Source organism: Myiozetetes cayanensis, unplaced genomic scaffold (assembly GCF_022539395.1).
Source record: "Myiozetetes cayanensis isolate MyiCay16 unplaced genomic scaffold, myiCay2020 scf32, whole genome shotgun sequence".
Lineage (NCBI taxonomy): Eukaryota > Metazoa > Chordata > Aves > Passeriformes > Tyrannidae > Myiozetetes > Myiozetetes cayanensis.
This window is the reverse complement of record NW_026087544.1, coordinates 4,452,802-4,478,272: the sequence shown is the minus strand read 5'-3', so window position 1 is coordinate 4,478,272 and position 25,471 is coordinate 4,452,802. Positions and strand designations below refer to the sequence as shown.

At 46.0% G+C, this 25,471-nt stretch overlaps 1 protein-coding gene across 3 annotated transcripts; it reads left to right on the top strand.

Annotated features, from left to right (window-relative positions):
- The first annotated feature begins 246 nt into the window (after positions 1 to 246).
- Positions 247 to 25,400, top strand: KCTD20 (potassium channel tetramerization domain containing 20). Of its 3 annotated transcripts, XM_050326808.1 has the most exons (9): positions 247 to 265; positions 3,492 to 3,566; positions 16,162 to 16,361; positions 17,184 to 17,463; positions 18,508 to 18,610; positions 19,101 to 19,221; positions 20,131 to 20,328; positions 20,815 to 20,925; positions 22,263 to 25,400. In XM_050326808.1, the coding sequence occupies exons 3-9, from the start codon at positions 16,211 to 16,213 to the stop codon at positions 22,553 to 22,555; spliced, it is 1,257 nt and encodes a 418-aa protein (XP_050182765.1). In that variant the 5' UTR covers positions 247 to 265; positions 3,492 to 3,566; positions 16,162 to 16,210; the 3' UTR covers positions 22,556 to 25,400. The 3 variants fall into 3 exon arrangements, with proteins under 3 accessions (XP_050182765.1, XP_050182762.1, XP_050182763.1); XM_050326805.1 differs by lacking the exons at positions 247 to 265; positions 3,492 to 3,566 and adding an exon at positions 3,684 to 4,013; XM_050326806.1 differs by lacking the exons at positions 247 to 265; positions 3,492 to 3,566 and adding an exon at positions 10,549 to 10,636.
- The last annotated feature ends 71 nt before the right edge of the window (positions 25,401 to 25,471 follow it).

The following is a 25,471-nucleotide window of genomic DNA, read 5'->3' as shown; positions in this document are numbered from 1 at the left end:
TCAGTGACCTGAGGCTTGTCAGGGGATGGGTGATCATAATGCAAACAGTCTTGGTATGAGGTTTAATAAGACCAAGCTCAAAGTGTTACACCTTGGTTGTGGCAAACCCCAGGATCTATTGAGGCTGGAGAATGAAGGGATTGATTGCAGATGGGGAGGAGGAGGAGGAGGACTTGGGAATGAGATACTGGACATGCCCCCTCCATGTGCACTGGCACCCAGAGACCTCCCATGTGCTGGGCTGATCCCACAGGGTGGGCAGCAGGTGAGGGGGGGACTCTTCCCCATTCCCTGCTCAGGTGAGACCCCACCTGCAGAGCTGCTGGAGCAGGTCCAGAGGAGGCACCAAGATGATCAGAGGGGATGGAGCAGCCCTGCTGTGAGGAAAGGCTGAAAGAACTGGGAGTGTTCAGCCTGGAGAGGAGAAGTCTTTGGGGTGACTCACTGCAGCCTTCCAGGACCTGAAGGAGCCAACAGGAAGATGGAGAGAGACTATTTAAAATGGCATGGAGGGACAGGACAAGGGCAATGGCTTCCCACTGCCAGAGGGCAGGGTTAGATGGGATATCAGGGAGAAATGCTTCCCTGTGAGGCTGGGGAGGCCCTGGCACAGGTTGCCCAGAGAAGCTGTGGCTGCCTCATCCCTGGAAGTGTCCAAGGCCAGGTTGGGGGGGGGCTTGGAGCAACCTGGGCTAGTGGAAGGTGTCCCTGCCCATGGCAGGGGGTGGAACAATTTGAGCTTTAACATCTGTTCCAACCCAGGCCGTTCCCTGGTTCTGTAAACCTGGGAGGCTGAGAACCTCCGTGGGGAGAGCATTTCGAATGACTTTCCCAGAGTTGCTGCAAACCCAAATCCTGTTGGAGCAGTGGGTTATGGCTTTAAGGCAGAAAGTTCTCCCTAAATGTGCCTTATCCTCCCCTCAGTCCCAGTCCTTCCTGCTGGCAGTGGCACAATCCCAAACAGTTCACTGGGAGGAGGTTGTGTCTGGGAATCAATGGGAAGGCTCAGCTTTCCCTGTTGAGGTGTGCCCTTGTTTACCCCATGCTGGGGCTGTGAGGCTGCACTGCTCACAGTCACCTGGCTTTGAGGGCTATAAATACCTCAGTTCGCAGAAGTGTTATTTGTGATGTAAACATCAAAACAAGTGAATTACCGGGGTCAGGAATTGTGGGTTAGTTTGTAGACAAAGCTGCTTGTGAGAGTTGTTGTTATTATTCTTCACGCTGGAGTGCCACGTGCCTTTATTACTATTCTATTTAGGGACAGTCACCTTTTACCAAAATAGACTGATGCTGTTTATAACCTCTGAGTCCTTACATCACTATAAAAAAATGCCCTTTTGCAAAGCAGCCTGTACAACAATTGTTCATCCTGGCACAATTGTGTTTATTTCCTATAATAACATCCACATAAAAGGGTCTCTTGTGCTCTGAACTTACAGCTGAAATGCAGCAGTTTATGTGGAATAAGTGAAACCTGTGCAGAGGGTGATTGTGTCTAGACTTATTTCAGCTTATCTTAAAGCAATTAAGAACAGGTTAAAGTAAGTTCTGCTGCCATGGAAATAGGCATTTGCTCAGTTACTGGTCTTGTTTCAAGACCTATTTGCAGCACACAAAAAGCTTTTTGACCCCTCTCAGTGCTGTCCTTTGCTGGTAGAGTTAAAGGGGGTGAGCTTTCTGTTTGAAAGGCATGATCTTTGTTGTAGGAGTTCATCAAATCATTTTATTTTTGGGGAGCTCTCTGGTTTGTATTAATTAAACTCTGTATAAATGAGTGGTGTTCAGTGAGCCCAGTCAAGCTGCAGGTGCTGACCTGAAAGAAGTTGTAGTTGGAAGGACCAAACTGGTTATTTCTGTTCCTCTCAACAGTGGTGAGAATCGAGTTACAGCAAAGCCATTTGAGCTTTGATGTGAATTGCATGGACCTACAGGCAGAGAAAGTGGTTGGGGTTTTTATTTTATTTTTGGGAGGGTTGTTGGTTTTTTTCTGGACAGGTTTTGAGACAGTTCTTTGAGCGGAAGGTGGTAAGACAGTCATTCCAGAAGCCTCGTCACTGATCATCTTTGTGCACACAGAAATGTGTCATCTGAGATCCATCTCAGTTTGTTGGATGTGTTCAAAACCACTCAAAGTTATGCTTTATTTTCCTGTGCTCCAGAGAAAGCCTTACCTGAGCTATGCACAGCAATAACCTGTCTTTCCTTCCCCAAGTATTTTTAACCATCAGAATTGAGAAACCCTTTCACCTGAGCCGATTTGGTCATAAATCTGAGCTTACCTCATATCTTTGAGGCACCTTGGTGTCTTGGCACGTTCATTCTTTCCTTCTCAGAATCCAACAGCTTTCACAAGCACTTCCCTGGAGTTTTCTGTTCAGGATATTGTACCTTGGGTTTTTTTTGTGTGTGGTGACTCAGTCTGTCTCTGCAGGTCATGAGAAGTAAGAATCATCACCTTGTTTTATTAGTTGCTGCTTTCAGCACCAAGTTTGGGCCATGCCAGGATGTTTTTGTCACTCAGCCTCATCTTGAACTCACTCCCTGTGCCAGTGCCAGGCAGCCAAGTGTTTAGTTCACGGTGTAGCAGCACAGTCAGAGTAAGCAGAGTGTAATATTATTTAAAAATGTTGCTATTAACTCTAAACACCTGAAAACCCGCAAGCAGAAAATTTTGGGTGTAGAGAAAGGTAAATAGCACTTCACCCTTTGTAATGAATTTGCTCTAAGGCTCCAGTGCTGTAGTTAACACCACCTTTGTCCCCTTTTGCCAAAAGCTGGGATCATAAAGGGACATTGGCCAAGCAGTGGGACTGGATTAATAATTGCATCAGAGTTGCAGAGTCCTGTTAGGAAAGTCACTGCAAAAGAGGCCAACTCAGCAGCCAAATAACTTGTGAAAGGAGCCTTGCAGGGCTCCCTGAAACTGCACGTTCTGTGCACTCTCACTTTGTTACCTGTTCTTGCCAAAGCCGCTGTCAGAGACTCTTCCTCCTTCTAGAAAGTTTAACAAATACAAAGTGAGTCTCCCTAAAGCTTCAGCTTGGGACAGACTCTGGAAATTCTGCATTCTGCTTCAGGATCCCAGGGGAGTGTGTGGATAATGAGCTCTTTCTTTACAAGAAAAATGCTGAGTTGGTGCCTGTTGATAAAGGTCACTTGAGCTGTCTAAAGGATCTCCTGATTTTTAAATGAATTGCTTAATAAGAAGTGAATTTATCTAGAGGATCAGTTCATTACTGGCTAATTTAACCCACATCCAGACAAGCAGCACAATAAACAATTCTTTTGTGAGGGAATGTGAAAGGATGGGGAGCCACCAGCATTTTTTTTCCATGCTCTAGTTGTAAGTAGCATAACCAGTGCTAATGCTGAGTTCAGAAATGACCAATTTGCTAAAATTCACATCTTCTGTAAAAGCAATGTGATTGCCATTATCTGGTTTTTGGGAGAGCTGGCCAGACTGTTGATGAAAATCCCTGTGATTTCAGGTTTCTGATCCCAGGACTGGATCTCCAATTCCAGCATGACAATCAGCTAGAGCTTGTGGACCATCTTTTGCCAAGGTTAGTACAATTTTGGGCCCCTGGCTTTTGGATGGTTTTGCCATGGGAATTCTTCACTGAACAGCCTTGACAGGAGAGGGAACCTGAGACTTGTAATCCAGACAGCTGGAAGGGAATGTGTTTTGGGAGTCTGTTCCAGGGAAATAATGACAGTTGCTGTAAGTAAATAAAGCCCTGGGACCTGCTTTCCCTGTGTCTCATTCCATCAGCTTTCCTGGACCTTTCCCCTCCTGTGTGTTGCTCCAGTTCCAATTTGCAGTCACAGCGTGTCCTCCGACCTGGCAGAGACTTCAGGCTGGCCTGGGTGGGTTTTGGCTCCACACAAAAGAGGATTGAGGACTTTTGAAGGGCAAAACCCAGGCCTGAAACTGAGAAGGAAAATCAATGGCTGTCAGCCTTGGGAGCAGCAATGAAGTGGGCTGTAGTCACTGAAGCTCAACTCATTCGGTAATTTCATCTGCAATTTGGGATTGTTTTTTCCCCCCTCTTGCCCTCAGAACAACCTCAAGTGTGTTGTGTGCAGCTATTAAGAAATGGTGCTAAGCCCTGGATCGCTCCTGGGAGCGGGAATGTTCAGTCATTGCGTCTGTTTTGCTCCCGAACACACAAATATAGTAATACCCTTGTGAACTCTAAATTGGAACAGGTTGTATTTATCCCACTGTCAGAGTGGCTGGAGAATTGCTCAGCTATTGACTGTGAAAATAAAAATCTGCCTGAGATTCAATACTGAAATAGCCAAAAGAAGCAATTAAAAAAAAAAAAGTGGTGGGGGGGTGATGGAAGTGGAATGAATATGGAGAAATGAGAGCACAGCTCTGCGTGTCAGCTTTGCCTCTGCAATTTGTGGACAAATAACGTAGATTAGCCTTTATTAGTCATGCTTTCAGTAGCACCAGTGAGTATTACAGGAACTGGGAAATGAAATCATTTACCAACCGGCTCTCATAAAACAGCGCTACGTCCCCGACTTGTGTTGGGGTGTTGTAGTTTAGTCCTTGGAATTGGGGAGTTTTCAGAAGGAAGCAGAGCTTGGCAGCTGTAAAACCAGCAGAGCTGACCCTTGTGACAGCAGGGAGATGGTGTGTGACAGTTACTGCTCGCTGCTGCCACGTGCCTGGTAGGCAAAGTTGTGGCTACGTAGCTTTGGAAAAACAGATGGGGCAGGTGTAAATAGCAAGGCCGTGTTTAATAAAAGGGTTTTTTTAAATAAATGATAATTCCTGGTCTAGTAAGCACAGCTGAGTCTCTTGGAACCCAACCATGTGCTGGGACAGCAGCTATTCCGTTTGCTGGAGTGGATCTCCAAGTCCACATGATCCCACTGGGTGTCCTATAAACTGCCTGGATTAAGCACCTGCCCCAATTTGAGTGATTTCTCTCAGTTTAATCATCAGTGATGCTCTTTTTCTCCAAGTGTATCTGTTTTATAACTGAATGACTGCAGTTCTCACTCGGGCTGTGCTGGTAACTGAGAGAAATCGGAGTGAGAGATCCACAAAGGAGGTGAGTTGGGAAAAGGCAGGATGGGAGAAGCTTCCCAGCAGCAGCAGAGTTCCTGGTCAGACTGGAAATGAGCTGGGTGGATTTTCCCAATCCCTCAGTTCATGTACTCCCATAGCATCTGCTGCTTCAACAGAACTGGAACAAGCAGTGGGGAAAAACAGAATAATTGAGCTTTAACCTACATGAAAGTGAGCTCATTTCTTCTTCCTCTGGGTGGGTTGGATTAAAAACTGTGGTGTTACATAATCTCTACCCACAGAACAGCTTCCAGTCTGTCTGGAATGTTATCTGCTGGGGCAGTAGGGAGTTATGAATGAGTTCCCTGATCCATTGACATAAATCTTCCAGCAGGCACTTGCAGACTTCCCTGTGGTCTAATGCTTTTTGAGAAGCCCTTGGTCAGGTGTCAGGGGCTGATACAGGCTCAGGAGATGGACATTTGTGTAGCAAAGGCCTTTGTACTGATAGAATTTTTGGAAAAAAATATTTTACTGACTGTGTTGGGAAAGGAGGCTTTGGGGTTTTTTTTAAAAGTTTGCTTTGTTTCTGGTAGCTTTAATCAGGAGACCAGCTAAGGAATAGAAAAGAAATACAGATTATCAGAATTTCCAGTTTCTAATTTGCTGTTACATTTTGATTTCTGCAATCCATGGAGTTTCTCTAATATATATATATATATAAGCACAATCTGGCTCTTTTCTATAGGATCTGCTTCATTCTTTTCCATCCAGACAGGCCAAGCTGCAACTATAAAAAATCATCAGAATTACCAGTGATGGGCAAATCAGATGACTCAGGTGTGTTTGAGAAATTTTAATATAATATATTTTTATAAATATAAAAATACTTTAATATAAAGCACCTCAAAACTGCAAGGGTTTGCTCATATCCAGTCTCTACGAGTTCCCATCTAATGGTGTGTAAATTAGGTAATGTTTGAGTCATTTGGGACGAGGCAGGTTTTAGCTTTTACCCTAAATGCTGCTGCTCTCTGGGTTCAGCTGTGCTGCAGAGCAATTTCAGACCTCCCTTTTGAGTGGGATGGAAACCATCGATTTGGGTGCCGCACTAATGGAGAGAAATATTGATCAGGCACATTTCTTGGGCTTGTGGGAGAAGAGCTTTCACATTCCTGTCTTTCTCTCCCCTCTTTCACATGCTGTAACAGGGCTGGAGCGTGTCTGTCCCTGCCCCATTTCTGGTGGTCAGAGGTGCTGGTGAGTGGTGTGGGAAGGTGGCTGTGACAGCTCTGTCACTGCTCCCATCCCACCACCCTGGGGAGGGAGGTCCCCTCACAGAGGGGGGGATGATGTGGATCTCAGGAAGACCTAAATGAATGTATTTGATCCGAGGAGCTGCTCCCACCTGGGGTTGTGCTGAGATGAACAGCTGGGTTAGGGATGGTCCTCTGGGAATGTGCTGCATTTCACGCTGAAGTGAAACCAGTGCAATGATTTCCTGTTACCTTGTGTTGCCTGAGCAAGGGGGAAACTGGGGTTCTGTTTATTGACAATTATAAACCTGAGGAGAGCTTGGTGCATTAGGGCTGTGCTATATTTAAATGGTGTCTTGTCTGCCAAGTGTCCCTGTTACAAAATGTTCCTTGCCAAGATCACGGGCCTCTCCTTTTAAAAGCTGGTTTTGAAACTCTCAGTTGTTCTCAGAAGATTGGTTGATGTCCATAGCTGGGGCATCTCTGGCTGTCTTCACTTTGTGCTCTTAAGTCATTCCAAGAGCATTTTAAAGGTGGTGTGAGCAGCCACGGGAAATGCCACTTCACCACTTGCAGAGTGGAATTATTGCATTTCTGAAAGATGAAACCGTGATTAAAGCAGAAAATAGAGTGTTCTCCAGCCCCTCGCCCTGTGTGCTGCAGACACTCAGTGGTGCCTTTAATTAGGCAGTCACAGCTGAAGTAAAAAATAACAAAACAAAACCTCCTATGAAGCAGCTGTGAGGTTTAAAGGCTTTTACTCCTCCCCAGAGCAGGGAACCCTGACAGGGAACATTCCAGCCCCTCGTGCTGCCCCAGCCACGTCCCAGCACAGGGCTTGGAGGAAACATCAACCTGCTGGTGTTGAGCCTGTCAGGATTTCTGCTCATGTGACAGGCAGTCCAGGTTTGCCACCGAGAGCTGATTTCTTGTATCCTCAGTCAGATTGACAAAAGCCAACTCACTGCGTGTTCTCCATGTTAAAAGTTCTAAAATGTCACTGTTTTGGTCACGTCTGGTCAGGACTGAGTTGAAATTCTTGGCTTAGAGAGCTGCTTTGGACATGAACAGACGCTTTAATTAGCAGGCTCTGCACTAAAATCTGTCTTGTCAGGGATTTATTAAAATCATGCATAAGATGGAATATGCTTATTTATTTGTGAATCTCTGGGATTATTCAGCAGAGTTGAATATTCCTCCCAATGACAGCCTTTGAAGACCATTTCTTTGAAACAAACTTAATTTTTTTAAGTCCTGACCTTTCTTTTGTATGTTGGCTTGGATATAAACATGAAAACAGCTGCAGTTTCGGCAAGAATATTGATGGGTTCTTGCTTGTCAGATGAAAAATGAAGCGGAGTGGACTGCTCTGGAATACTCTTCAATTTTAGAACTTACCTTTTTCAAGAGTGACCTTACTCAATGCCCAAATGAAGCACCAACACCTCATTATGTGTGTTGAAACAGGCATCCTCTCTGCTTTTTTCAATTCTGTATATTATTTTTTTTATTTCCAGTGGTATTTTCCCCTCTTTAACCTCCCCCAAAATACGGCTTCAGTTCCTGGCTGATCTCGCTGTAACACTGCACTAGCCAAATATTTTCGTGTAAGATTTATTAGTCACAGAAGCAAGAGTGTAACAGAATATTCTTAGAAAGCGTCAGAGCCACGCTTGACACGTAAAATATTTATCCAGACGTGTAAACAAATCAAGAGGTGTTTTGCCAGTGTCCCACCGTGAACTTTTGTTGGTTGGAAGTCAGGAAGTGCTTTTCAGTTCTTGAAAATAAGGGATCAGGTTCTCTGCTGACATAAGCTGGGAGTGCTCGTGGTTGGCCTCACCTGGCTGAAATTTTAGCCCCTGCTTTTGCCTCCCTAAAAATAAATCAAGATGTGTTTTCCAAAGAGCTGTAATTGGGCTAAATAAAACTCCTGTGGTTATTTTGAGGTTGGATTACTCACTGTTGCTTTGTAGTTACTCCACTCTATGGGGAGCCTTAGGTTTGTTTTGCTTTTTTTGGTGTTATCAGTATTTTAGTGAGAATTAAGCAATGTGTTTGATTCAGGGAAATCTGTTGTTTTTAAGGACAACACTGATAATCTTCCCTTTGTGCCTCTGCTCCCAAGGAGCATCTCAGCCCTTCAGCAGGAAAATTCAGCTGTGGCTTTATCTGAACGGGCTTCCAGTGGCTGTTGTGGTGAGATATGGTGGGATGTGCCCCGTGGGGGTGCCAAATAATCCCCCTGGCAGGGGTCCTGTCTCATCCCAAAATCTGGGAAAGATTTCCTGTGATGGGTGAGGCCACCAGAGTTGTGCCAAGGCTGGTTCTGCCCTTCCACACCGGCCCTTGGGTCGTGAATCTCTTTCTCAGCACTGCAGAATTTCAAATTCCATTGCGTTCCATCGCAGCCTCCCCCGTTTGGTTTTGGTTTTTATTATTATTATTATTGTTTTGAAATCTCTTGGGTCGGCAGCTCCTGTGGCTGCATTCAAACTTTCAAAACTGTGCCATCTATTGTTGGTTTTCCAAAGTGCCTCCATGTCATTGGTTAAAACCCGATGGCAGTTGGAGTTGTTGTAGGGCACGAGCTGGGAATGAGGGAGCAGTTACTGGTTGGGATCCCTTCCAGAGGAGGAAGGTGGAGTTTTGAGCTGCTCCCAGCCCTTCTAAAATAAGAGTCAAAGCCAAAAAAAAAGGTGCTTTTTTTGTTGTGGGTGACACACTAGGTAATTTTTTGTAGGAAACTAAAAGCTCCACAAATGAGGAAGGAGTTTTGTTTTAGGCTGATTATTCTCTCTGCTGATATTGTGCTCTGAGATAATCCACTCATATTAAAACTTGGGCACTTGGAAATACCCTGATGCTCATCTCAAGAGATGCACGGTGGACAGTTGCTGTGCTAAAATTATATTTATATAATTAAATATAATAAAATTATTAATATATTGTATTTTATATAATATAATTAATCATGTATTATAATATATTTTATAATCTATATTTTATATATTATATATATTTATATGTATTTATATTTTTATTTTTATATATAATTACCCTATATATAGGGTAATTATAAGAGCTAATCTATAAATTATATGTATAACAATCATATAAATTATATAAGTATATTTTTATATAATATATAAATGTATATAAATTATAAAAGCTTTTTTTCATCATCCTGTTGATCACCTGCTGTGGGACAACACACCTTGGTGATTAGAAGCTGTTGCTCTTTACATTTCCCCAACTTATTTACCAGGCCACAGGTGCTTTACTGCACCTGAATCTAAACAGACAAGATAATTGGGCATTAAAGGAATAAAATGTTGCCCCCAAATCAAAGGTATTAACAAGTGCTTATAATGCAAAAGTCAATAAATTAGAGACAACTTGGATTTTTTTTTATGTTGGATTGGTTGGTTTGTTTTCAAGTAAGATCCCTCTTAAGAGCTCTTTCATTCACACTCTAAGACTTGTCAGGACATGTTTTGTCACTGCGATTGGTCAGGATAAAAAGAGTTTCCTGCTTCTTCAGGCTCTATTTACATTAAAAATTCTATATTTTTGGTGGTATGTGATGTATTTAATTCTGTTGTCCTGTGAAATTGTATTTGGAGCAACCTGTGGGAAATCCAAGTATATCTTAGTGGAAAGCAGTGAGAAAAACAGAATAGATTGATCTCATCTTTGAGCTGAGAGAGGGGAACGTTTCCAGGTGACATAAAAGTGTGACAGCTCTGCCCTGCTGTGTGAAGGCACCTGAGCACTGAGGGAAGGGGCTGGCACTTATTGGGCACTAATGTATCAAAATAACACATTTTATCCTCATTTACTGTAAATTGATTTGGGCCCAAGTCCAGGGTCTTCTGGACTTGGGAATCCACATGCACGTGGTTAGTAACAAATCCAAAAAATCTGGTCAGTAGTTCCTCTCTACCTGCACAAGGGATATGGGGCAGGAGGGGGTTTAACAAAACCGGACCTTTTCTACCACCCAATTCCTGCAAAAACAGGCTGAGCCAGGAATCTGAGGAGAGAGAGAAAGATTTGGGGGGGAGACTTCTGCTGGGAAGAGAAGACTTAAAATAAAACGGTTTGTCCCCGGCACAGATCGTTGTGTTCAAACATTCCATGAATCAGCTGCGGGGAGGGGGGGAAGAAGGAGGGGTGAGGACTCTTAAAGTGAAATATTTACATGAATCAGCCGCCTGGGCTTTTGGGGGAGTGACCAGAGCTCCTCTAAGAGATTAAACCCAGCCTTGCAGTGCCTGAGTGCTTCCCTGGGATCCAGCAGGATTTTGGGATACAGGTGCTGGCGGCACTGAGGACGGATGAGCCGGCAGTAAGTGAGGAGCTGGGAGGGGGTGCTGGGCACAGCGTTTGCTCCGGGAAAAGAGGGGGGAATTAGTTCTCTCAGAAGTTCTGATGGCTGCAGGTGGAGCAGATTCCCTTTAGAATTCCCTCAGAAATTCTCCTTATGCTTTTTCTACAGCTTACAATGGCGAATGTGTGGATTTGAAACCGAGCTCAAGAGAAAAACTTGAGAAAGAAACCAGCCTTTTAAAATCAAAGGGATAAGGCAGCTCTTGCTTTTATGCTCTGTTGGAACACGTGGGTTTTTCTGAAAGCATTATAAGTGCTTTTGCAGAGAGTGATAGAGCAGAAAACACAGCAAAACTCTGTTTTCTGCAGCTCTTTCTCTTATTGCAGCTTTTTACATAAGCATTTGTAGCTTAATCTAGCACAGATGAAGGGAAAGTGTAACTCATCAGTGTCACCTGCCTTAAAACTTTATTTAGCTCAGTATTTTAGCAGAGGAACGTTTGTTTTTCCTGTCTCAAGATAAAAATAACCTGCTTATACTTGAAGCAGCTCATCTTTAACCAGAGTTTTCCCCTTACCCTCATCAGATCTCTACACATTCCATCCTTTTGCCAAGGAAGCCAGCTTTATTTAAATTGCTGAATTCAATCAGGCAGCACTAGCAAAGCTGCCACAGTGGTAAAAAGCTCTTTATGAGGACCAAATATATAAATTTTTTTGCCTTTATTCCAGTCGTGTGAAGAGTAGAAATACCCTTTATAATTTTCTTGGTTGTGGCTCTTTAACACAAATACCTTGAGCCTCACAGGGAGGGAAGCAGAAAAGCATTAACCTGTTGCTTTGGTGAGGAATTTTGTTCCCTTCTGACTCTCCTGGTGGTGGGACATTGCTGGATGCACTTCATCCATCCCCTTGATGAGGTTGCCACGAGGTCTCTCCTCTTTTGGACAAGTCTATAATACATCAAGTTAATAAATCTCAGTTTTTCTGCTTGTGTTAATTTTAGTGATAATAAAAAGAAGTGATGCTCTGAGTGTGGGGCACTGATGTGGCTCCTTGAACAGAGCACTGGTGGTGACAGAAGGACCTGGTGAACTTTGGGTCTTAACCCAAGGTGTGCAAGTGCAGTGTTAAACCATTAAAAGCAGACTGCCAGCTGTAGTTTTGAATTGCATTTGTTGAAACAGTGGATTTTTGTTAAGCCTCAAGTCAAGGAGCAAGTCAGTAAACTTTGCTAACAGTGCAGCTCTATGCACAGAATGGGAGGAACAATCCAGCATTTCATCAGCTTCCTTGCTGTCTCTTGCCAAAGTTTTTGGGCTGCCCTGTGTTGCATCAGTCCTGCTGGACATTATTTTCCATCTATCATTTGGAGCCAGATGGAAAATGAATCCTCTGTATGTTGATAGAGTTATTTCATAACAAGGGAAAAGCTTTTTGTCCTGTGCCCGTTCAACCTCTAAATCAGCTTTTATTGTCTGTATTTGTGTTTGGAAAGTGAAATAAGGATCATTAATAGGTATGTGAAGAGCACGAGAAGGCTCCAGGTAGATGTTTTTCTCTCTGGTGCAATCTGTGTGAATGCACTTCCATGTTTTTCCCCAGTGGCCCAGGTGTATCCACAGGTGTATCCACAGGTGTATCCACAGGTGCCAGGGAGTGGCAGCCTCAGACCTGCCAAGTCTCACCTTGCCCTGAGCATCTGGTTTGGTTCAGGGGCGCAGGGCAGTGCCTGGGGCTCTGCCTGGAGTCATGCTTAGAATACAGAGGTGGAAGAAGAAGGAGGAAGGGGGGGATGTTGGGAGTGATGGTGTTTGCCTTCCCAAAGCCCTGTTAGGTGTGATGGAGCGCTGCTGTCCTTGGGGTGGCTGAACACGTGCCTGCCCGTGGGAAGTGGGGAGTGAATTCCTTGGTTTACTTTACTTGCATGCACAGTTTTTATAGAGTCATAGAATCCCAAAAGTCATCTCATTGCACCCCCCTGCCATGGGCAGGGACACCTTCTGCTGTCCCAGGTTGCTCCAAGCCCCGTCCAGCCTGGCCTTGGACACTTCCAGGGATGGGGCAGCCACAGCTTCTCTGGGCAGTCTGTGCCAGGGCCTCCCCACCCTCACAGGGAAGAATTTCTCCCAAATATCTAATCTATCCCTGCCCTCTGGCAGTGGGAAGCCATTCCCCCTTGTCCTGTCAGCCCATTTCCTGACTGAGTCCCTCTCCACCTTCCTCGTAGCCCCTTCAGATCCTGGGAAGGGCTATGAGGTCTCCACACAACCATCTCTTTTCCTTTCCCCGTTAAAATGTCTTTATCTTAACTCACCAGCCTCTGTTCCCATTCTCTCCCCATCCCACCAGGGAACAGGAGCACGTGTGGGGTTTAGTTGCCCTCTGGGGTTAAACCAGGACAGAAATTAAAGCCAGGCTTTAACCACTGTGGAAAGACTTGCAGTTCTGTTAGAAATCCCTCCTGTTCTGAAGGAGTGCACTGTGGAATTGGGTCAGGCACACCCTGCCTCCTCGTGTTTCCTGCTGGCTCATATTTCTGACAATAATTGCACATGGGAATGTTTTTGTGGACTAAAGGAGTGTTGTTACCTTAAAAATTAGTTGTTTGCAGTTTTATTTCAGTCGTGGTGGTTACCCTGTGGTTCAGGAAGAGGGGGAGGGTTGCTCACCATCTGATTCACTCGCTGCTTGTCCTTCCTTGCCATTTACAAACTGAATGGTGAAGTAAATTACTCATTTCTACTATTTTTACTCTCTTACAACCTCTCTGCTGCCGTGCCAGATGACAGTGAAGCCGTGCAAAAGCTGTCAGATGTTACAGCAAGGGCTGTAATTCAATGGGTTTTGACAGCTCAGCTTTCCATTGTTTTCCTTTGAAGTTTCTGTGAAGTTCTTGATACCTAAAATACTCTGTAGTGGTTCTTTAAAAAAAAAAATCCCAAGGATAAGGAGTATATCCTTATAAATACAACAAAATATTGTATTTATGTAGTTAATATAAGTAGAAACCAGCAGGTTTGTACTGATGCTTTTATTACCTTCTGTTTAATAAAGTGCTGCATCTAAATGGGTTTTCTCTGCAGGGTGTGTGGCTGTAATTTGATTTCTTTTCACGGCACACATCACCTTGTTTATGGTGATCTGTGCAGCTTAAGCCATTCAGCTCCTTCCAGCAGCTGAGTGAGAACTGGGAACCTTGGGAATGGCTTTGGATGTGCCTCAGATTCGTTAGGGAGGGGAAGGAGAACGTGCTGAGGATCTTCCCAGCCTCTCAACATTGCAGAACCCTTCCTTGTTAAGAATTGCACAGAGCAAGGATCACCCTCTGCATCTCTGCAAAGCATTTGTAGCATGAGAACACAGGAGCCATGGAAGGAAGGTGGTGAGCTGGGAATTGCTGGTGCCTGGAGCTGAGCAGTGAACGTGCTGCAAGTCAGAGTAGCACCTGGGTAGGCAGAGGATCTGCTCCTCTGATCCTCAGGATTATGTCTCCTCCTCTGTGCCCCTCTTTTCTCCCATAAAACACTTCCCTGCAGTGTTTCCCAGGGCTGCTGGGAGCAATGAGCAGTTAATATTTGCAAAAAAGCTTTGAAGATGAATAGTGCTAATTATTATTTATAGGTATTCGCTCTCAGCACGGGGAGTTCTCCTTGATCCTGGGCATGAAAGGAAACCAGGACATTTGTAAGCTGGTCAGGCAGGAGTTTGGCCTTGAAGTCTTTGTGTCCTGATTTCCCCACTGTGTGTTTGCAATATATTTGTCTCATTAAATGACCACTTTGGGGTTTTATTGCACCAGCCAGATGTGCTGAAGGAACCTTACTCATTTTCCTCAGTTCTGCTGACACATGGTGTGCAGGATTTGGGAATGCCAAGAGGGGCCACAAGACAGGGAATTGCCATCAGCTTGGCCTAGGCTGGATAATCAACAGGGCTGAACGTTCCATTTCCTGAAGATTTAATAAGGAAAGTCAGCTCTGATGCTTGGAAGAGCCACCACATTGCAAAGAGCAGCTGTTTGTGAATCTGTTTTAACAGAAGAGAACAAGGAGAAGGGTGTCCATCAGCTGGGCTTTTCTCCAAAAATCTTGCTTAGCAGATTAAGCAGCAAAAAATGGGAAATTATCAGGGAAAATTCACATATTGTAGTTCCTGTGTATGTGATGATAGTTCTATAAATAGTTTTGGAGCTGTTGTAGCTGAGGACTCTGCTGAGGGGTGTTCAGGGTCTCATCACATGATGTGTAAGCAACAGATTTTCTAAAAATACACAGATAGAATAATGCTGGCAACTTAATATTGGCTTTACAGAACAAAGGGAAGGAACTGTTAATTCCTTTTCTAAATTCTCATTAAGAATGAAATGGTTCCACTCACTGCCAGGAACGATGGGCTTGGAACCCACCACTGAACTGCTCATTAAGGCTTCACCCTCAGCAGGTCCTGCCCACAAAACTCAGCAGCTCTGCCTTGGCATTTTGTTGTTTTATTAGTGCTGTGTTTTATCTGGTTTGTCTCTACCAGGTTGGGGTCAGAGATGGCACCAACAGGCCCTGGGGTCTTCATTCAGCCAAGGAAAAGACACAGGACAATTGTTCAGCAGGGGGAAAATTGGGAAAATTCATTAATGAGGAAATCGGTGCTTTGCGGTTGAGAGGGTGGAAGGAAAACAGTTGAAGCCAAGAAAGGAGAGCTGGTTCTGGTCCAGGGCAAAACAAATGCCAGAGAGAATGAGGGAAAGAGAGCAAAGAGATCTGTTGGGAGATAACAGGGAGTGAAGTGGGTCTTAAAGATACAAATGAGGAAGAATTTCACTTGGAAAAAATGAAAAAAAAAAAAAAAAAATGGAAGCTGTGTCTGTGTATGCTGAAGGAACATTCCAGATTTGAGTGGCATAGGTTAAAGCATCGTGTATGAGGCTTCTCCAGCCATGGATGTTCTGCATCACACAAGTGTTTTTTGTAGGACTGTTTTGGGTTAAATCCTGGGGTGAGCACTGTGTGACAGCAGGAGCATAAATCAAGAAGGAAAACCCAAAAGCAAGGAGCAGGGAACCTCCTGGTCAAACCTCAGAGTGGTTAAGTGGCAACTCCTGGGCTGTTAATTGGGAAAATGTTCTATTTCAGGCTGTAGCCATGTTACAGAGCTCATATTGCCAGGGCTGGGAATCAGGAGATATATAAACATTTTTAAAGGGCTCTAGAGGTCTGGAAGGGGGGTAATTGCCAGGAAGGTATTTGCAGGAACACACATGTGATCTAAAGACATCAATGGCTTTAGCCTTAGCTTTAAAAAAAACGAAGATTTATAGATTAAATATATTAAATCTATTTAATAGACCTCTGGTTACTTTAAAAGCTTTTCTCATTTTCCTAAGTGAGTGCAGGGGCATCATAAGCCTCTGAAACACTGTTAAATACCTGAAAAAAAAAAATGCCTTTTGAGCCTGAGGGACTTGGCTTGTGGTACCAGATCCAGGGATTTGAGCTTCACTGCTCAGGAGTTCCCTCCAAAAGTAACAACCTGGTGTTTTCCCTGCAGCTCTTCCCTTCGGAAACGCCACCAACTCCTCGCAGCGCGGAGGCCCAGCATGAATGTGAACTGTGCTGGGGGGACAGACTGGCCGAGGAACCTGGAGTCCAGTTGCCCTGTGGAAAACAGAGCTGTGGCACGCCATGAGCCAGAAGAAGGTGCTGTGGTGGTAGGAGGTCACAGCCCTGCTGCAGTTCCCAGGCCTGAGGGTAAGCAAGGATAATGTCCTCACCTCACGGGCTCTGAGGGAGATTAGTTTTTGTTCTCTGAGGGGTGTTCTGTTTTGGAAAAGCTTCCAGAGTCACAAGGCAGGCTGCACAGGGGAGTGTGTACCCTGCTCTAAAGGACAGCAGTTCACAGCAGAGTTCAGCAGCTTGGCAGGATCATCCCATGGGAATGCCCTGGGGCTGTCCCTGAACAGATTCCCTGGAAGCAGCTGGACAGTCCTGTGTGCCCACCACGGACCAGGATCAAGCACTGCTGACTTGCACCACCTGGTGAGGTGTGTGCTGCTGCTCCAGCTGCCTGGGAGGGTCTGTGTCTGTATTTCTGAGCTTGTTTAATTCCTGTGCTCCTGCCCTTTGCCACTGAAACCATCAGTGGGGTTCGTTAGGAAATTTTTTTATCCAAAATCTAGCTGCTGATTCAGTTCAAAAACACAGTCTGGTTGTGTCAGGGAGGGTCAGGTTGGATCTCAGGAAAGGTTCTTCCCCCAGAGGGTGGTTGGGCACTGAACAGGCTCACCAGGGCAGTGGGCACAGCACCAAGGCTGCCAGAGCTCAAGAATTGTTTGGACAACACCCTCAGGCACATGGTGGGATTTTGGGGTTGTCCAGGAGTGTGACTGATAGTTCTTGTGGTTTTCTTCCAACTCAGCATATTCTGTGATACAACATTACTCTGACAGTTATGTCTATTGGACTCCTTAATTGTGTGACTCAGTTTTCTCGTTCCAGTAGGAGGTGTTACTACGAAAAGATGTTTTCCAATAAATTATCTCTTACCCTGCAGCATTCGTTTGTCTCCCTCAGGTTTGGATCCCGAATGCCGACACCACACCTGCCCAGGAAGTCCCCAGATCAGCTGCATGCCCCCTGCTCCTGAAGACCCTCACAGCTGCCATTTCCCAGATGGAAATAAGAGACAGTCGGAATATTTCAGCCCCCAGGAACGCCACGGGTGCTGCTCTTTGTCCTCGAGCAGCAATTCACAGACAGTGGCTCCCGAGAAAGTGACCCTTGTGGTGGATGGCACTCGCTTTGCAGTGAACCCCCAGATCTTCACTGCTCACCCTGACACCATGCTGGGAAGGTGGGTCACGTCTTGTTGTTTTCGAGGTAACTCAGGTGGGTCAAATGTTTGTTAAAAGTGGAGCAAACCCACAGTGTTTGTTTTGTGATCTCATCTGTACACACAAGCAAAGCAAGGGTGACCTCAGTCAGAGCTTGGCTGCGAGGGAGGCCCCGAAGACATGACCAGATGGAGAGTTGGTGGTTCTCTAGATGAGTCTCCCTTTGGTCCATTTCCATCAGAAAATGCACACTTTTAGCCAAATGTGGTCTCGGTTTGCTTTCTCTCCAAGTGTTTGCCTGGTTTGTAAGCAGCACATCTGTCCACAGCTGATAACCTCCCTCCTGAATGGGGAGTATGATAATGCTCCATCCCCTCCTGCTGCCCTCTTTTGATACTCTCCCAAAAGAGAAGTTCCTCAGCTCCCTCTAAGAGGGCTGGAAGGTTGGAACCTGTTGCTGCAACAAGAAACACTCACGTTGTGTATTGCCAGCACTTCCCCCCTCTCTGACCAAAGGGAAATAGTCCTGTCAGGTCACTGACCCTTGCACTGGTCATTGTGTAAAACACAAACAAAACAAGGGATCAAAAGACATGTGGAGTTATCTGGTGTAGGTCAGTGAAAGGGCTTTATTGCCAGGGGATTTTTTCCTCAGGGCTGAATGATCTGTTCCTTGACTTGTTCCTTACACAGTAGCTGTAGCAACAGAGCCCAGACTTCCCTGAGCCAGCTCCTGTGCTTATTTACCATGGAACAGGTTGGAGTGTGGATTTGTCACTGCATCTCTGTGCCAGTGGCCTGGCTTGGAGGAGACCTTAAAGCCCATCTCGTTCCACCTCCTGCCATGGGCAGGGACACCTTCCACTATCTCAGGTTGCTCCAAGCCCCGTCCAGCCTGGCCTTGAACACTCCCAGGGATGATGGGGCAGCCACAGCTTCTCTGGGCAACCTGTGCCTGTCCCCACCCTCACTTTTTTAACCTCAGTGCACCTCTTTGTCCCTGGAATAAATGCATTTCTCTATTCTTCTGTATTCTTACATGGGTTTTTTTTTTCTCTCTTCAGAATGTTTGGACCAGGAAGGGAATATAATTTCACCAGGCCAAATGAGAAGGGAGAGTATGAGATCGCCGAGGGAATCAGCTCAGCCGTGTTCCGCACGGTGCTGGTAAGGAGACGTTTGCAGATTGGGGGAGGGAAAAAAAAAGAAATAAACAATCTGTTTGTCACATGTGCAAAGCTGAGCCATCTCCAGGCAGCTGCACTCCCTGGGACATTCTGTTTTTACGTTTTGCATCATGATTTTTAAAGAAAAAAAATATAGGAGGCTTTGGTAGAAGTCAGTGTTTCAGATATTTGCTCATCTTACCTTTTACCTTTCCTGTTGTTGGAATTCCTGAGCTGCACCCTGACCTTGTGGTTGCATATAAATGTCTGTTGCACATGAGATGTCACTAAACCCTGTGCCATGGGAAAAGCTTTAACTGGAGCTCATCATTTATCAGACCCAAGAGGACCTGCAGATGTAGCTTCTTGAACAGTCAGGCTCTAAACAGCCTCTGTAGCTCTCAAATGTTGGTAAACAAAACCAATTAAGAATTATCAGAGTCCAAGACACTGTTAATTTTTCTCTCTAAAAACTGTCCTTACATTTGCAGGATTATTACAAAACTGGAGTCATTAACTGCCCTGATGGGATTTCCATCCCAGACCTTCGGGACACGTGTGATTACCTCTGCATAAACTTTGATTTCAACACAATCAAATGTCAAGACTTAAGTAAGTATGGAGAGAAACCAGCTCCTAAGAGATCAACTGCGTGGATCCTGATTCAGTGCAGCTCTTAATCATGTGCTTTAGTTTCAGCATGAACATGTGGATTCCACTAGGACTCAAGCTGCATTTAAACAGCTTCTTTTTTGCTGCCTTAACCAGAACTGAAGTGATTGAGGCACCTTGGTCAAAAAACAAATCATAAACATTCTGGTCTCTTTTTGTAACAGAGGCCAAGCAGAGCTTGCTGTTATAACCAACAAAATGAAGGCTAAAAGCAGGGTTATGACTCCAAATGTATCCAAAATGTACCAGAGAATCGTGAATAATTTAAGCTAAGGAATTATGGGCAAAGCAGGAACCAAGGATACCAGAGCTGGGAGGTGACAGAGTTCCTAGTCGTGAAGGGATTTGATCGGGAGCAGCTTTTTGGTGGGCATGCTGGCAAAGAAAGGACTTTTAGCACAGGCAGATCTGTGAAATGGGGTGTGTGGTACAGTGGCACAGGCTGTGGGTGGAATTTCCTGCCCTCTTCTCTGATGAGTGATCAAGGAGAAGGCAGCAAAATGTACTTTCAGGGGCAGAGGTTGTTGCTGGGAATTCAAGTTAAGTATCAAAATGGATTAATTATTCAGTCTGTTACTGTTTCACTCTATTGATCGGAGCTTGTTGAGGGGGTTTTTTTCGTGGCCATGGAATGGTTCTGCAGTGTAATTTGCATCCCATTTGAAATGCAGCCTGTACATCTGATTTTGCCAGCTCTGGAGCTGGAGGCTGTTGATGCCTCTGAGCATATGTCGAGCAGTTTGTCTGAGGCAGAATTCTGGCTGTGCTCTTGGATGGATCTGGAAGTGCAGAGCTGGGCCATATTTCCATGGTGCAGAGCAGCTCACTGTCTGCTTTCTGCCTCCCCAGGTGCTCTGCTACACGAGCTCTCCAACGATGGGGCTCACAAGCAGTTTGACAGCTACCTGGAGGAGCTGATCCTGCCCATCATGGTGGACAGTGCCAGGAAAGGGGAGCGGGAATGTCACATCGTCGTGCTGACAGATGAGGACACCGTGGACTGGGATGAAGATCATCCACCTCCCATGGGAGAGGAGTACTCACAGAGTAAGGGCTCTGCACTGGGGCTCCTGGCTCTGGGTGCCAGACATCCAGCTGTAAGGAAAGGACCCGTTCCCAAACAACAGGCTTCCTCCAGGAGGAGGTGCTGGCATGTGGAGCCCTGTTTTGTGCACTCCTTTTGAGCTGCTGCTGGGGGCAGGATACCTGCTTGGTTAGAGCTGTGCTCTGATCCCTGTGTTGGGACTGACAGCACACACTGCAGCTTTTCCTTGTGTTCCTGCCTCCCCCTCAGCCTTTTCCTGGCTCCTTAGTGAGGGAATACTCTTTGCTTTCCACTCCCATCACCTCCCAGCCTGTCCTGACTGTGATGTGCACCACTACCCTCCCACAAGGAAGTGCAGCTAATCCCAGTGAGGAGAACAGACACCTTGAAAACCACGCCTGGTATTAGGCAGCCCCACAGCTGAGCATGTCAAAACCAGGGAGAAGGTTCCTCTTTGTAGATTCTAATCACCTCTTTCCTTTCCCAAGTCCTTTACAGTTCCAAGCTGTACAGATTCTTCAAGTACATCGAGAACAGGGACGTGGCAAAGGCCGTGTTAAAGGAGCGGGGCCTGAAGAACATTCGCATTGGCATTGAAGGTAAAGTGTTGCTTCAGCAAAGGAAATCCTGAAACAGGTGACTCCACACTCAGTAAAGCCTGGTTTCCTCTCAGCTCCAGGCATTTCCTGTTTTACTCTGTGTTTTACATTTATTTTTATGAAACTGGTCAAAGCTGGGCATGTTCCTTCACCTTAAAGGAGGGTAAAAGATACATGAGATGTACCAGTAAGCCTCGTCTCCTTAGGAATGAGTAAACAGGAAACAGGAGTCAAATGCTTCCACCTGCTGCTCCAAGCATTCCCTTAGGGAGTCCAGAGAACGTTGTGCTCTGTCCTGGGAGACTGTCTTGTTTTTATAGTAGCTGTGTTTGCTCACAAAATGGCTGGTGCTGTGCACTGACTGCACACAGTGCTGCACCCTCTTGTCAGAGAACCATGGAATCATTTAGGTTGGAAAAACCACTGAGTGCAACCATTAACCCAGCACTGCCAAGCCCACCACTAAACCATGTCCCCAAGTGCCATATTCTCATATGTTTTAGGTCCTTCCAGGTATGGTGACTCCACCACTGCCCTGGGCAGCTGTGCCAGGGCTGGACAAACCTTTTGGTGAAGAAAATTTCCCTCATCTCCAACCTAAACCTCCCCTGCTGCAACTTGAGGCCATTTCCTCTTGTCCTGTCCCTTGTTCCCTGGGAGCAGAACCCAACCCTCTGGCTCCCCCCTCCTGTCAGGGAGTTGCAGAGCCAGAAGGTCCCCCCTGAGCCTCCTTTTTTCCAGGCTGACCCCCCCCTGCTCGCTCAGCTGCTCCTGCTGCTCCAGCCCCTTCCCCAGCTCCGTTCCCTTCTCTGGACTCGCACCAGCCACTCAATGTCTGTCTCATTCTGACCCCAGGATTCAAGATGTGGGCTCAGCAGTGGGACAATCACTGTCCTGGTCCTACTGGAACACTATTGCTGATCCAGGCCAGGATGCCCTTGGCCTCCTTGCCCACCTGGGCACACCTGGCCTCATGTTTAGCCTTGGCCCTGCTAACTTTTTCCCCTGCATAACCTCGTGACGTTCTCAGAGCCCTCCTGATTTGCCTGCCCCTTCTTCCTGCTTTTCATCCCCATCTTTGGCACATGGGAATGGCCTGCTCCTGCAGCTTCAAGTTTTCCTTCCTGAGGAATGTCCAGCCTCCCAGGACTCCTTGGCAGGGGAAAAGAGAACAGTCTTTTGCAAGCCAATAATGCAAAAAATGAGCATTCGTGTGTGTGAGTGTGTGTGTGTGTGTCCCACCCTGACCCCACAGTCACTCCCACCTGGCTCTTCTGGAATGCTGCTGTGAGTCAGAGGGGTGCAGTGCAGCTGAGGGGGGCTGTCTGTGTATCCAGGCTATCCCACCTGCAAAGAGAAGGTGAAGAGGAGGCCTGGTGGCCGCTCAGAAGTCATCTACAACTACGTCCAGCGGCCGTTCATCCAGATGTCCTGGGAGAAGGAGGAGGGCAAGAGCCGCCACGTGGATTTCCAGTGCGTTCGCAGCAAATCCCTCACCAACCTGGTCACGGTGGGGGACGACGTCTCAGAGGACCACGAGGTGATGATGCATCACCCCCCGCAAGTGGATGAGCTGGACAGGCTGAACGCCCCCTTCTCCCAGATGGTTCTGAACGATTTCCCGGATTAGGGGCGGAGAGGATCCTGCTGGATGTGGGGACATCTCCGCGTGCTCTCATCCCCGAGCGGTGGATCACGGACTCCTCGCAAGGTGCTTTAATCCTCGTTCGTGCTCTCAACTACGTTGTCATATTTACAAGCATGTTAATAAAAGAGCCACACTCCATAGTCTTAATTGTGCAATCAAAAGCAACATCTTCCTCAGACAAAAAGGAAACAATGCTGTTTGTTTCTGCTACAAAGGCTTCCGGATTGGTGGGTGCTGAATATTTTATCCAGACTTCTAAAAGAAGAGCACAATTATGTAGAAACATCTTGTTTGACATGAGAGGAAATTCTGGGCCTGTCAAGAGACAAAGCTTTCCTTTACCATTAGGCACTTAGCTTTGCTTTTGTGGGAATCAGTTGCAGAGGAGCAGAACATCAAAGCAGGACAGATGATGCTCTTTCACATCAACCAGCAGAAATGTAGCACAGTCGTGACAGCAAAATCCTGAGCGTGGAGGAATCTGTTTGCACTGGATCCAGCATGCTGTACTGTCCTAGGATGAACCAGGTCCATAGGAAGCATATGCCTGCTCACAGGAATTTCCCATATTTACTTCTCCATGAGATGGAATCATTGTTTTTAGGGATGTGTTCTCTTAAGTTCTGTAAAACAAGTAGATGGTGCTGAAGGAAAACCCAAAAGAGAGACTGTAGCTGATGTTTTACCAACCAAGTAAATCTGTTTAGTAGCCATATAGATGTGAAGCTTTCTAGAGGTGACTGTGCATGCTACAGACTTTCAGTTGTCTCCTTCATCCCCCTTCTGAGACAAAAGCCAGTGGAGGAGCTCCCAGTACAAACAATACCTGAGTAAAATCCTTGGTCTCATCCACTTGAGTTGATCAGAATTCCTGGAGACTCTCCAAGGAACGCTCTGCTGCTGCAGCTTTAAAAGACCAGGTTGGAACTGAGTGGATTATTTTGTTGTCAGGCAGGTAAGAAATACCACCAGTAAGCCAGCCCTCAGGAGAGAAAAATACACATCCCTGGGAACAACTCCTTTGCTGCTCTGGGTGTAGTGTCCTGGTCTGTGTAAGGCTCTGGGAATTTTGAGTGCAGAGCCAGCAAAGCTGTCCCTGTGAGAACAGACACACTCCAGGCTGGTTTAGCACAGATAGATTGGAGCTTGCTGGTCTTGTTCCTGCAGCAGGAGTTTCCTGTAGGAATTTTCTATAGGAATAACCTGTAGGACTTCCCTCTAGGCTGGCTTAACCACTGATGAGCACGTGGGGAGTTGAGCTCTGCCCCAGCTGAGCTGAGGGCACTCAGAACAAGGCAGCCTCACAAAGCCATCCCTTCTGGCTGGGGGGGAGTTTAAATACTCCAGAACTGGAGTATCTGAGCGTGGTGCTGCTGCAAAGAAAAGCTGAAAGTATTCAAGAAGAAAGAGAGGGACAGGGCTGCTTGCAGGGTTGTTCAGGTCAGAGCTGCTCTTGAAACCTGGACCATTTGGGCACTTGAGTTACCTGGTCAGACTTGGCAAAGTGGAGGTCAGTATTAGTCTACCCCTGGAAAGTTTAATCCTTTATTATCAGGACTGCATCATCAAGGGAATTTGTCTTATTCTCCCTCTGACTGCCAAGTGCATGGAGCATTTGTTGACCAGTGAAGATTGCTGCTGTTTGCTGCTGGGGATGGTTGTGGTTTTCAATGTGACATGAACAAGATCAGGCAAAAATTTGTAGTTACAAGTAACAAATCTGCCAAGACACCTATGGCTGATACTTCAGTTCCCATTTATGTGAATACAGGTTCCTGTTCTTAATTTTTTTTCCAAGTGCAGGAAATAGATCTCTTCTTTTTAAAAGTGCCTATGAGAAGATTTCAGGTCCCAGGGTTTTCAGATGCCCAAGTTCCACCTGAGTATTTTTGAAAACTCCTCCCTCCGTGTCGTTGGGTCAGTACAAGAAGTGTCCTTCGGTGCCTGCACAGGGCTGGGGGGGTTGTGCAGTCACTCCCTCTGTTGCTCCAGATGAATTTCTATTTTTGTAGTAGAGAAAGGAAGACTTATGGACCATTAACCTCCCACCAGGGGCCAGACCAAACCCGTTCCCTCAGGACAGGCAGCAGCACTGGTGAGCCTGGGTGTGCCCAGCAGGGATGGAGGTTGCCCCCAGGCCCTGTGATTATTGTTTTTCAGTGTGTATTTATTTTTACCTCAGTGTCAGTTTTAATTATTTGAGTATTGGCATTGCCCAGCTGAGTTGGAATTAGGAGCTTACACATGTTCTGCTCTAAGGACTGAAGGGTGTGTTTGTTGAAAGCTCCTCTTCAGGACTCTCTCAAGGCATCAGGTGCTGAGAATTGAACCTCCATGGCACCTTTGGGGATCTGACAGCAAAGTCCCATGGCCAGCCAAACCAAATCCCACCCTGTGTGTCCCTGAGCCCAAGGGTCAGCTCAGCCTCTTGAAGGATTCAGCCAGTTTGTCAGAAATAGTGGCCACAGGTTCAGGACTGTCACTGCCTGTAGGAGCTTGTGGTTCCCTGTGGAACCAGCTGGACCTTCAGCATGGGATGGGGATATCCAGCCCCCATGATTGCCATGCACTTTTTACCACTCACCCAGTGTAGTTTATTGGCTTTCCCGAGTAATTCAAGGTGAATTCTGGATTTTAATTTTTGTTAGTAAATTGAATTCCATTGGAACACTGAATAAAACTGACAAAGTGTTTGCTTTTCCTCCTCTCATGGTCACCTACTTCAGGTACAAGGTCAACTCTTGTCTTATTCTAGATGTACTGAAGTGTTCCCCGTGCTGTGTATGAACTCCAGATGTATGGTTTCTGTATTAAAAGATAAATTATATGTGGCTTGTGTGGCTCTTTTAAAACCTGTTTTAACTGTGGAGTAGAAGAACAGGCTGGGGATAGGGGGAT

Coding starts and splice junctions, on each gene's coding strand:
- KCTD20 (XM_050326805.1), top strand. CDS start 3,976: ATGAAGTGGGCTGTAGTCACTGAAGCTCAACTCATTCG. Junction 17,464..18,507: donor CCTGACACCATGCTGGGAAG/GTGGGTCACGTC, acceptor TTCTCTCTTCAG/AATGTTTGGACCAGGAAGGG. Junction 20,329..20,814: donor GGGAGAGGAGTACTCACAGA/GTAAGGGCTCTG, acceptor TCCTTTCCCAAG/TCCTTTACAGTTCCAAGCTG.